At 34.4% G+C, this 13,662-nt stretch overlaps 1 protein-coding gene across 3 annotated transcripts in view; it reads right to left on the reverse strand.

Annotated features, from left to right (window-relative positions):
* Positions 1-13,662, reverse strand: part of LOC136816270 (N-chimaerin-like) — a 51,527-nt gene that overhangs the window by 13,405 nt on the left and 24,460 nt on the right. Inside the window, exons 1-4 of one of the 3 annotated variants that reach the window (XM_067072596.1) lie at positions 10,123-10,411; positions 5,242-5,289; positions 3,897-3,949; positions 2,145-2,179 (exon numbers count right to left, since the gene is read on the reverse strand). In XM_067072596.1, coding sequence (XP_066928697.1) covers positions 2,145-2,179; positions 3,897-3,949; positions 5,242-5,289; positions 10,123-10,333 — 347 coding nt within the window. In that variant the 5' untranslated portion in view covers positions 10,334-10,411. Of the gene's footprint in view, positions 1-2,144; positions 2,180-3,896; positions 3,950-5,241; positions 5,290-8,271; positions 8,383-10,122; positions 10,412-13,662 lie in introns of those variants that run through there. The other 2 variants (XM_067072599.1, XM_067072598.1) reach the window with 2 other exon arrangements.

Raw genomic sequence — 13,662 nt, forward strand, 5'->3', positions numbered from 1 at the left:
CTTTCTGAACAGAAACCTGTTATGCATTGATTGACAAGACATAAAAACGTATGAGATTCGAAGAAGTAATATATTCAGCTGATAGAAATCTTTATAAAACACCTGTGAACCTTTTTGCTAAAAGCTTAAAGGAAAGGGGATTGGGCTCGAGTTCACCAGGGTTGAGTGACGTCAGAATGTCTGAATTCATTGCATTGCATTGACTGTCTCACAAATACTCATATTTGACGCCATTCGACCATGGAAAACTCAAACACAACCCCCTTGTGGGGAAAGGGTTTATCGGTGTGCATTAGCACCATTGAGAATTATATTGCTTTAACGACTCAAAAAGATAATAACTGACATGATATATACAGTGATCAAAGCAACTTTTTTCGCCTGGGAAAATGGGTTTACAGCATAATAGAACATTTTTTTAAATTTGCTTGGAATACTGATAGAACCAAACGACTCGATTTAACCGGTCATTTCAATGCCTCTTTTTCAGGAAAGCACAGGTCTTATTGACTATGATCAAATGGAGGACTTAGCTTGTACATTCCGTCCCAAAATCCTGATCGCTGGTACAAGTGCCTATTCAAGGCTGATCGATTATAAACGATTCAAAGATGTAAGCTTTAAAAACAGAATTTCAAATTTTAAGATTTAGAATAAATTTTAAGCAAAGCGTTTACTTTTTCATTGTTATTAATGAGCTGGTGAATTCTGCAGAAATGTGAGACGGAAAAGCTTCTTTATATAATTCTCTGACACGGTAGAGCTTTTATCACTATACAAAAGGCATCTGCAATAAACTTAAACGAAAGGGACATGAAAAAAAGTCACACTTCAAAAATTTTCCATCATCACAACGTGGTCCATGAAGATCAACACCATGACGAGCACTTCCAAGGGATAAAGAAGATTTCAATTTCTTTTTCACTTTCATACTTCCATTACTGAACGATCTATACAATGTTTTCTTCATGGTGAATTTCAAGTAAATATTTTGAAGTCTTGTATAAGTAGGCTTGAAGTCTTGAATCTGCTCTGTACCAGAGTGTTTCTCACGTTTATCGCTCGTACTACGACAATAAATTTTGAAAGTTCCGTAGAAATAGGGTCTTGAGTCTTGAGAATCCTTTCAAACAACCAGAAGACTCATAACATCGCAAAGAAGCGTATGTAGCAAGTTTGCCTCCAAATAAAACAAAACAAAAACAACAGCAGTCTACAGCAGGCGATCAAGTTTCTATCGCTGTAATGACGTTGATCTATATTCACAAGTACTAAAAGCGCAAAAAGTTAGACTGAGAATAGAATGAACCAGTCTCCACACCGTACCGACGAATAATATAATAAAAACAACATTCAACAGTCTGATACATATATTACTCCACCACTTCAATAACACTACACACAGCTATTAATAACTTAAGACTAATTCCACTTCAAAGTCAAGGGAGTATGGAAATGATTACGTCATAGTTTCATAATATGCCAGAACCACAAGTGAAGATTAAACATCATCATACAACCCAGAAAAAATAATACCCCTCCCCTTGAGTAGGACGGGCTTTTTTCCTAGGAGTGGGTTCTTAAATCTTTGCTTTGAAACATGCCTTTCTCAACAAGGGGTGGAGGTGGGAGTAAGAGCCCAATATTTGAATAAGTCTGTTTAGAAAATACCGGCTGTAGCCTAACAGTAAAGTATAAACGACAAATGGATAGAAATAGACCTTATCGGAGTTTTTGATTTTTCTAAAAAAGCGCTGCATTGTGGGATTGTTTCGAGTGTATTACAATAGAATTCCCTCGAGGAATTCCTAAGAGATTTCTATTGTAGTACACTCAAAACAATCACACAATGCATCGTTTTTTAGAAAAATCAAAAACTCCGATAAGGTCTATTCAAGAGAGAGACTGTTGAGCGTTACAAAAAAGGGGTTGAAATGAGAAAAAAAGACAACATCGTACACTCGGGGTCTTATGGAATCAGGCACCTGCTCGCATAATATATTAATGGATATTGATGATGGATAATTCGATTCCGAACATTTCTATCAGTTGTCATGAGAAAATTTTACACGTCGAGAGAGGGAATTTGAAGATGTTATGAGAGTGTGTATTGAGTGTGGGTTGTAAGAGTGAGAAGTACTTACTCTTTGCCATATTGGAACGGTTTATTACTGAAGTGCTAAAAATAAAATGAGACAGAAATTAATGCGATAGTAATGGGTCGTTCCATTTTATATCCATGCATGGGGGTGGACGAACATTTCCAGGGGGTAATAGGAGAAGAATTTCCTGAGGGTATAAAAGGAGTTGTTTTTTACCAGGGTGTAAAAAGTTATTCTAAAATTTCCAGGGGGTAAAAATTTGTCCAACCTCACTTTCGAGGTATAAAAAGAATTTTTCAAAGGGTTCTTTTGCAAATTTTGCCATTTTCCAGGGGGTATCCAAACGTTCCTAAGAATCTTTTTTTGCCTTGAAAAGGTTCGTCCAACCCCCTGCATGGAAATTTAATGGAACAGCCCAATAGCCATTCCTAGTGTATCCTGTAAAATACTTTCGATAGCAGCAGCAGTCGATTATAAACTTTAAATGGAAAGGCTCTTCCAGTTAACCCGGACGGGATATCTATTTTTTTCGGTCCTGCGATTAGACTATCTCCTCTTTTCTCTGACCGGGAAAAAGAATTAGTTCAAAATGCAAATACAGGACGATTCGAATAACAGAAGTTCGAATTATAAGCAATGTTCGATTTATAGAGATAAGTAAGAGTGTGTCAGGTTAGTTAGCATATTTAAGTAATAAAACGTGGTAAAATCTGAAGAGGTTCTTGAATCTGAGCTCAAATTACAAGAACGAGATACGAAGTCAAAATGACGAAAATATCTCAATAACAAAAGTAGCTTGTTAACAGATTACCTGGAGATGAATTTTTAGATTTGAGGAAAAATGAAAATACATCAAAATCCCTTCGCAGACACAACACACATTTAAAAATAATCTCCTTCATAGGAATTTATGATATGATTTGAGGTTTCACTCTGAGGTTTTTCTTTCTCTGATGTGCATAAGTTAAAACTCTTTGAGGAAAATCGATGAAAGTTTGATACTAAAGCAAGAAAATTACTGAAAAACGACCTCAAAGTTATTTAAAATAGCATGTTTGCGGACAGTTTTAAGTACCTTGTCGCAACCGTGGCACTGACAAAGATTAACATTAAAATCAACCCAGGACTTTTCTTTGTAATTCATGAAAAGAAGAGAGGCTGGAATCGCAGAAAATATTAAAAAGGGAATAGATTTGATAAAATTTTGAGACCTTTTCACGTCCCCTCTCCCGACAATTAGAAAACTTTAAGATGAATTTTGTCCTTTAAAGGAGAAGCATTGGCACGTCGTTTAGGAAAAAGTGGGAGTAAAGTTAGTTTTTTGAGATTTCGTTATACTAATTGAATATCAAATAATTAAAACGTCACAACAGGAAAAACAATTTAGCAAAGGTATTTCAAATGCCAAAAAACGAGGAAGGAATTTTTGGTCATAAAAGCCAAAACATTAGGAGTGTCAAAGGTTCAAAAATGACAGTTTAAAGGCCAAAGACAATTATTTTTTGTAATTTCGAAATACAGGATGCAGGGAAAGAGAGCTTTGCCAAATAAGCTGAGTAACCGTAAACGAACGAAAAAATGGGCAAACTGAAATGAATGAATGAATGAATGAATGAATGAATGAATGAATGAATGAATGAATGAATGAATGGCCCCTGAGCCTAGGTTCGAGAGTAAAGATAGAAATAAAGAGTATCTTTACATTTAAGACTAAAAAAGTGTCAAGTGCTATTTCAGGACCAATTTCCAGTCAATAATGTGAATAGGACGAAAAGACGATGATAAATAACTTACATTTGTACATACGACCCTTTGAGGTTTCGGAGCTTTTAGTTGTACTTGATATACTAAAAATAAGAAAAACACTTAAATTGCATTTATGAATCTAGATTTGATATTGAATTATCATTAGATCATGAAATGTTCATTCTTAACGTTCACAGAACGCTCGGGGGAGGCACTCAAGGTAAATGACCTACCAGACGTTCGGCCCTTAAGGTTAGGTTTTTCATAGTTCAGCTAGTAAACTGTAAGGGTAGGAAGTTGTGATAAAAGGCCAATTTTTTGGTAAAATTGGCACAAAATTGGTCAATTTTGGAGGAAAGATTCCACATTTTCTTGGAAAATTGCAAAAATTTTCGCCCTTACGGGCGAGAAATTTTGAAAAAGTGCACTGTAAGGGTATGATTTTTCATGGAAATTCACTGCACTATAAGGGTCCGATTTTAGAAGCCAAATTTTGGGCCGAACGTATGGTCGTTTTCAGATCGAGTGCCCCCCCCCCCCCCCCGGGACAGAAAGAAAGTGAAAATACAACTTCTTAAAGACTACCCATAATTACATTATAATGGTACATTTTAAGATGTAAAACATAATGATTTAGTCTTTGCTGCTCTGGACGTATTCTGTTTTCTACACCAGGGTCGCTATACATCGATTGGGTCACATAATGTGGGGGATCAACAAAGATGTTGGAAAAAAGTTTACAAGCTTAGCGTATGGTGGAATGTGAATAATTTTGAGAAAAATGTAAAGAATGTTCTACTTAAACAATCGCAAACGAAACGGGATTTTTTGTCTCTTGTTTTTCTTGTTTGTGTTTAGTTTTAGATAAGGATTACAAATCGTTGTTAAATAGAAAATGTCAACACAGATCAAGGAAATTATTCTTGAAATATCTTACGATTGGAAAGATATTGTATTGCTGTTCAGGCACATTTCGTAAAAAACGATTTTAAAGATTTCAAAATGATTAACCAGATCACGTCACAAAAAAAGTCATTTTCTGATTCTTAAACTCGTCGAGTGAAGATTAATAGGGTCAGTTCGACATGCTTTATTCATTTTACGTTGATTATAAGTTCCCTGGGATTTCATAAAGCTATTAGAGACTCTAGTTCTTAAAAGTAGTAACACAGGAAGAAAAGCCACGGCGACCTTTCTGGTAAATCCACAGTTGCAATATTTCATTGCTTCGTGGTGAAAAGATGAAATCTTTACAATATATTGCAGTTCTATAACGTTAAAGTCACCGTGATTTTATTTTGATTTAATCGTGTGCTAATAGTTCCGAGCATGATCGAAACTCTTGGTCTTTATAAAATGAATGAAAACAAAATATAAAGTATGTTTTACTTACAATGTGATTTCCATACTGGTTCGGCGACTTGTTCATACGAGTGTCGGTCTAAAAAACAAAGCATCATTTCGCTCACATTAGGTTGATAACCTTCCCCTTCCACTTTAGTTTTCATTGTCAATAAACCTTCAGCCGCTACAGCCACTCAATGTAAATTATGTTTTTTAATGAATTCTCTCTCGTTTAGTGCTATATATCAGTCAAGATACTTCTTCGTTTGTCGCCAGTAATTGAGTACTGTTTTGTTGTTGTTGTTGTTGTTATTATAATTTTAGCTTTCCGAGAATGATCAAGCGTCTTCTTTGAATTCAAAACTTTTGATTAGACTTTTATCATTTGATGAAGTGTCAACAAGTTTAGTCAGTTTTTTCTTGATATTTCATTGTACACTAGGCTCACGTGTTTGATATTTTTGATGAGTCAGCCCTTTTTCTGAAGTGAGTGACATTGAATTGATTATGTCACTGAAAGTACGAATCAGCCTTTAAAATTCAGTAAATGCAAGCATGTGTTATATTATATTTTACATTTGTGTATCACAAATGACTCCCTTTCTTTATCGTTATACGTTTCTGTTTGATTTATCCAAAAACCTCAACTTTCTATTATCACTGATTACTAAAGGAGGTCGTTAAAGATTACGGTTATGAAAGAAAACACTCCTTATATGTCTTGCATTAGGAAGTGCTGATTGACGAGGTTTTGTCATTAGTTAGGTGAGGAGTTTCATTGAAATTTTTGATAGATTGTTTAATTGGTACTCTTAATATTACTCAGGTACAGTCAAGTCTCCATATCTCGAACACAGAAAGCAAACTTGTTCGAGTTAAGTGTTATTGAGAATCCTCGTGATTATGTCTGGGTACTGATTAAGCAAAATTTTGCGGCTTGATTCGATGTATTAGTTATCAAAACCTTGTGCTGGCCTTAAGGAACGCATTTAATTTAAGAGTATTGCAAAATAATGCAAGTAAAAAGTCAAGTTGTTCTACACGTTTTTTTTTTTATTAGAACCCAGTTTATAAGAACATCGAGGCTGAAATTCGTCGAAAAATTAAGAACATCGTAAAAACATGCAAAGCCTCAGTTTGGAAAAAAATGACAAGAAACTACAATTTTTTCCTCTTTTCAAGCAGTTTTAACCAAACTTAGGGATAGATTTTCTAAAATCGAGAGTCAAATATTGTCTAAACTTTAACCAATTTTAAGTGCTCTTTATTTTGCATGATATTGTCTATTTAAAGTAGTCTGAAAAATTAAGAACGCATTTAAGAACATTTTAGGCTGAAAACTGCCAAAAAATAAGCCCATCCAGGTTCAGCCAAATTTTAGATGTTCTAAAAAAACAACAACCGTGTAATCAGGCGTTTTATGAGAGTTCGCGTTCCCGGGTGTGAATATACTTTTCCTACCCGGATGATTTACTGAATTTTTATTGTTACGTTTGCAGAATTATATTTGTCATACACTGTATGAGGAAATGAATGTAGTGTAGTTATCATTTTTCATATCACGTATCTCAATGAATGATTAAAACATAAGTGAGTATAGCTTGCTATGATGAGTGGTGTAAGAAAAAAACACACACAGTAGATACATGTAAAAAAGGTGACAGAAAAGAACCATACATAAGAAAATCTAGAAGCATCTTATCCTTGTATGAGTGCTCATAACAATAAAGCAAGATTAGGCAGCCGAAATTTTTGAATGAAATTCGTTATTAAGCATTATGGCAAGCCCAGGTTTATCAAGTTGTCAATAAATTAGTTTTTCCCACTTAATATTATCAAATTTAGGGTAAAATATTATAACAAACGTCCAGTAGTATTATCATATACAAGAACAGCCAGAATTGAATATAAGAGCATATAAGAGCATTATAAGAACAGTGTATTAAAAAAGTGTATAAGAACAGTGTATAAGAACAGTGTATTAAGAACAGTGCATAAGAACAGTATATAAGAGCAGGTATAAAGAACAGTATTATGAAAACAGGTATTAAGAACAGTGTATAAGAACAGATATTAAGAACAGTGTATAAGAACAATGTATAAGAACATGTATTGAAAAAATGTGTAAAAACAGTGTACATAAGAGCAGGTATTAAGAACAATGTATAAGAGCAGATATTAAGAACAGTGTATAAGAACAATGTATAAGAACAGGTATTGAAAAAATGTGTAAAAACAGTGTACATAAGAGCAGGTATTAAGAACAATGTATAAGAACAGATATTAAGAACAGTGTATAAGAACAATGTATAAGAACAGGTATTGAAAAAATGTGTAAAAACAGTGTACATAAGAGCAGGTATTAAGAACAATGTATAAGAGCAGATATTAAGAACAGTGTATAAGAACAATGTATAAGAACAGGTATTGAAAAAATGTGTAAGAACAGTGTATAAGAACAGTGTACATAAGAGCAGGTATTAAGAACAATGTATAAGAACAGATATTAAGAACAGTGTATAAGAACAATGTATAAGAACAGGTATTGAAAAAATGTGTAAAAACAGTGTACATAAGAGCAGGTATTAAGAACAATGTATAAGAACAGATATTAAAAACAGTGTACATAAGAGCAGGTATTAAGAACAATGTATAAGAACAGATATTAAAAACAGTGTACATAAGAGCAGGTATTAAGAACAATGTATAAGAACAGATATTAAAAACAGTGTACATAAGAGCAGGTATTAAGAACAATGTATAAGAACAGATATTAAAAACAGTGTACATAAGAGCAGGTATTAAGAACAATGTATAAGAACAGTATAAGAACAGTATAAGAACAATGTATAAGAACAGTATAAGAACAGTATAAGAACAATGTATAAGAACAGTATAAGAACAATGTATAAGAACAGTATAAGAACAGTGTATTAAGTACAGTGTATTAAGAACAGTATATTAAGAACAGTATAAGAACAGTATAAGAACAATGTATAAGAACAGTATAAGAACAGGCATTAAGAACTGTATAAGAACAGGTAGCAGGAACATTATATGAGAACAGGTATTAACTAACCATCATCATCTTCATCAGAATAATAACCATTCATCTTCGTTTACAATTTGTACCAATCAACTGAGGAGTAGAAATTCTAAAAGTCTGTGTGTTATACCAGGCGAATGACGCTTTGGCTTTCGTTAAAATAAAGATTCTTTTTAAAATGTCTAATTCAGGTTTCCTTAAAAAAGCATACCAAAGTTTTTGGTGGATCAACTATAAAAATTCAACAAACTTCAGCCAAATCAAGGCAAGAGCACATTAAAATCAGCGATGGTATAAATCTGATAAGTGCGAAACCAATGAAATATGTTCCGCTCTTAACGGCAATTTATCATCAATAAGTAAAGCCGCTGTTCAAAAAAATACATATAAAACCATAGGAAACGTTTCTTTCAGGAGACAAAGTTCAAAACATTATTAAACCATATGTAAAGCAATTTTCAAAAACATATTCCAACCACATTTACAGTTTATAGAAACTACACACACTCGTGGCACATGAAACACTCTCAAACGATGAATCGTTATAAAAACAACACAAAAGTTAGAGAGAGAGATATGAGACGTGCTGAAACAGCAAGAAAAGCAAAAATAGCGGAGGTGAGCTTCAGCTAAACGTAATAAGATGATGTTTTTGAAAGATCAACATTGCACGCTTTGTTAAAGACTTATTATAAGAATTCATATTACGTACTGTTTATTATAACATGTGTACTGCTTATAACATGGATAAAAGCACGGCATTCTAAATCTAACCTAAAAATTCTATGGATAGATTCCCAGATCTAGATGGAGTGACAATGCTAATTTTGAATCCGGGCAGCCCTAAAGCCTAAAGATAACTGCGCATTCAGGGTCTTTAAAATCGAATATCATGCTTGTTCTTATAATTTTTGAATGTAATTGAGAGGTATATAGATAAAGCATATCGTTGTTGTTGGTTTAATGAGAAAAACATTTCCTCATAACTACATCTTTTCAACTAGAGAAATTTATAGTCTTTTTCCCTTATTAGGGAATGCAAACTCTCCTTGGGTTTCAGGGGATGGATGACAAGTACCAGTTCTACAAGGTGTCACATATTAGTTTGTAATTTCGACCTACTAACTTGTTTATATAGATAGTTGGTAGGAAAGGAAGTTTTTAGTTTCTTAATCGGGGTCAGGCTAAAATCGAGAAGTGGTTTTCTCTTAGTCTTGCAACAGAAAATAACTAATTTCCCTGGAATTATGCTATTGTTATTTGGATGGAATCATAGCTGATGATGAAATTGTGAAATTGTTTTATTTTTTAACACCTCCAGACCCTGAAGTACAAGCTATTCTTTTTACAAGAAATCTGGAACATCAATTCTCCAATTTCCCCCAGAGTTATCGACAATTTGAAAAAGAAATTCCCAAAGACTCCCCTTGATTTAAAATCTAAAATCCTCCACTTTCCAGGTTTCCCAGGCACTGTCTGAAACCTCAGAAGAATTTCTAGGTCTACGGACTAAAATTCTCTTGCCAGAGAAATTTCAAAACTCAATGAATGACAGGACATAATTTCAAGGATAATATCGCTCAACAACTTATGTCAATAAATCAAAGTATTCCTTCGGGAGAGTTGGTTGGGATAGCAGAATATGCATTTTGTCCACTTTGAGACTCGTACTACGTAGACGTATACTACTATTGTAGGTCAAAACAAAATGTTTTTTTGTCTTAGACTTTAAACTACAAAAGATTCTTTAAATTTTGCAGAATTTTGTTGAATTTGGAGACGGTAAAGCTTTTTTTTTATATCTTGCTGAGATGGGAATCCGTCTGAGACGAAATAACTCTGTATACTGCACCCTTGTTAGATTTAAATGGCCAGACAACTTACCAGGGCTTCTCTGTCCACCAATAACACCATTGTCGATTTCAAAGTTACGACACGGCATCATAGGTTTAATGTTGGAATCACTCAACGATTTCGTGCTACTGTTACGTCTGCCCGATCGTCGAAATGAGCGGCGCACGAAATTCGTGAAATTACCAAAACTGTTCGTTTTGTGTTCTCGCGGCTGTGGTTCCCACACCATTGTTGAATCCATTCACATGAAAATGATTTTTAAAAGAAACTTCTCTTTCCGTTTTATTGTAATTTTCTTTCTATTTTAGATCTATTTTGTACCCTTTGTAGATAAAACAATTGGTAAATTTAATATGATAAAATTCCAAATCACAATTTGAAAACAGTATTACAATAACTTCTAAGACCCTCCCGGCGCTCCGGAAACGTCCGGAGCAAAAAGTGCCGTTTTTTTCGTGCTCCGGAACACCGGAAGATTCTGGAGCGCCAGGAGGGTCCTTAACTTTTACATAACAGTGTAAATATAATAATATCTAGGCTCGATTCATCCAACTGATTCTAACATTCTAAGAACAGTAAGAATGATATTAAATCGAGACTCCAAACAACTACAAAATTTCACACACCACTAAATCCATATTTGAAAAAATCTCAAATATTCAAAATATCATTCGACCAACAAAATCTGAGGTAACTTTTGAGCTCTTCAATCATCAATCATATTAAGTCCTTTTTTTTACAAGATTTTAAGTTTTTCAAAGACAGTAAAGAGAAGGAACAAGAAAAAAATCAGAGACATCTCAAATGATAGTGTTTACATGATAAATTGACCTTTAACACCACAAAACACCTAAATGAACTCTAAAAGAAAGATTAGAATGGGAAATTTCACTTTTTGCGAAGCGAATTTATGAGCGAAGCAGTTTTGCTATATTGTGCACGTACCTTTAACTTCTATCCCAAGCGAAAATTTGCTATAAAATTTGCTATATAAATCACATCTTCAAACCGATGATTTTATCAAAATGACCTTGAATGGTTTGGCTTAAAGCCACGAAAACTTTCTCGGTTTGGTAGCTAGGACTGCAAAAAATGCTGTTTTAAAATGGTGTACCCTAGCAGTGAACAGCAAAAAATTACCGGAAGCCGAAACACGGACTTAGAATTATCTGAAGTTGATCAGACTGCCGCGCGGGCGGCACGCATCTAAGCAATCTAAGCAGTGGATGGTTCTTCGGTTTTAAATGTTTATTTTGCTGTTAAATGGAAAAAAAATTAGTTTGAAAAGTGAAAGAAAGGATCTTCATCATTCCTTGACTTTGAAAAGTAACTATCAAGTATCAAATAAGGTCAATAAATGAGAAGTTTTTGCAGGTCGCGCGGGCGGGAGGAGTGCTCTTTTAAGCGAACTAAACTTACTTTGCAAAACTAAGTGGATATTCAATGATAAAGGGGTACGGAGGTAATCAAATTTGTCGAATTTGTCAAGAAAACAAATCAAAACTGGCCAAGAACCAACAACAAGCCATCTTTGTAGATTTTTACTTTTGTTTACTTTTGATGATTTCGACAGACGATTCGAATAAAAATGTTCGAACGTTCGACGAATATCGTTTGATTTTTTAAGGCACCATTTATATTAGAAGAACTAGAATGAATGAAAGAAATATCGTTGCGGGGAGGGGGGCGACGGGTGTTGTGTGCCGCCGTGGTTTGTGTGGTGTATTTGGGGTATTATAAGGCTTAAGACCCTGTTTCTTTTGGGATTTCATCAGAGTGGCTCTTATTTTGCCAGCAACTTGCGAATTGAGGTGGAGTCTGCATCGCTTCGCAACCCTTATACAATACGGCTAGTTTATAGCGAACAAAAACATTGATAAAATTATCATAGCTGCAGATACCATTTTGTGACAATGCGCAATGCCTTCAAGGCAAAATATATTACAGTTGAGCACGCACAGGGGACGCAAATTCGTTTTAGTAAAGAAAAATTTCCAGTTAAGGATTAAGGTTTATCAGGCATTGATAACCATTAAACTTCTTCTTCGACTAAAGGAGACATTCGAGTTATAGAGGTTTAAGTTAAAGAGAATATCTATTGTATCTACAAATTGGACACACAACACTGTAGTAGTTTCAACTGTAAGTCCATTCCAGTATTTATCTTAGAGTTCATTGATACGAATATAGAAGAGAAGGCACGCTTAAACAGAACAAATAATTCCTTCATAACAAGAGATTGTAATTACATCAGGTTGACACTCATCAATATGGAATGGCTCCATTTCAAACTAGGTGATTTATCTGCAAACTGATTGTCACCCATGATATTTTTAGAGACTACAGCTTTAGGTATTTTTAAACCAAAATATTCATACCAAAAGACACCTAATAACCCAGCTGGCACACAACATCGTTTCAACGTTTATCTAACGTTCGTAACCTTTATAACAAGAATATAATCATTTTTAGATATCTGGAAAAATCCGTGACCTAGAAATAGCAAGACTGATTCTCGTCAATGGTTTTGGAGATCATATCAAAACAATCTATTTTAACGTCGTGTATAACGTAATGAAAAGCTCATTTCCCAAACTTGACACTTGGCTCTCTCGGCCATCTTGACCTTTAGCAAGCAACTTGCGATTCAAGAAAACACCCATGTCTCACAGGCCCGGTAGAACTTTTTTCCTTAGTTGGGATAAAAATTCCTATTGAAATCCCAATGAGGATAGAAATTCTATTGTTCCAAGGTTGAAAAATCCAGTGGGATGGTTTTGGAGTGCAAATATTGAGCATGGAATTTCGATTTTCCCAGTGGGGCTGAGATTCCAGGGTATTTTCCCACCGGGGACGAAATATTTGCCAAATTTTCCAGTGGAGCTGGGATCCCAGTGGGTCTGTGATACAGGGGTGTAAGAAAAGAAAAGGCAATTTCTCTGAAAAAATTCTATATTTTGTAATATTAAACACTAATAAAATAGTCTTGAGCAGCCTTTGTAGACACAATCTCACACGAGCTATCAAAAATCAATCATCAACGTAGAGATTTTTAATATTTTGAAGGGTTTTTATAATCTGACAGACGAGTCAGAAATAGTGTTATAACCACAAGGAATTTGAAACCGATCTAGAAACTATCAATATCGCTACTAAATTTGACAAGACTACGTACGAGAAAAAGGATAAAACATTAAAATCTTAGAAATATAGTGTAGAGAAGTGAATTTGTAGATGAGTGCAATCCAGTCGAAGTCTATATGACCAAACATTCTGGTAAAATCCGGACTTAAAAGTAAAAGGGACAAAGTTTGCAATTTGACATATCTGGCTAAAACAGATAAAGCTCCAACAAATCAACTGAAATCATTACAATTTATAATTATTGTAGCATCTGAAAATTGAAAATTGAAAACATGACAAACATGTCAATGCTTCCCAGGTAGATAGACAGTAAAATGGAGCAAAATATTATCAAAAGAAAGTGGAATGCCTACCTACCAACCAACCAACCAACCAACCAACCAACCAACCAACCGACTTTCCGTCTAAAGAACACACGCACTGCAT

This window comes from Clytia hemisphaerica, unplaced genomic scaffold (genome assembly GCF_902728285.1).
Source record: "Clytia hemisphaerica strain Z4C2 unplaced genomic scaffold, Clytia hemisphaerica genome assembly, whole genome shotgun sequence".
NCBI lineage: Eukaryota > Metazoa > Cnidaria > Hydrozoa > Leptothecata > Clytiidae > Clytia > Clytia hemisphaerica.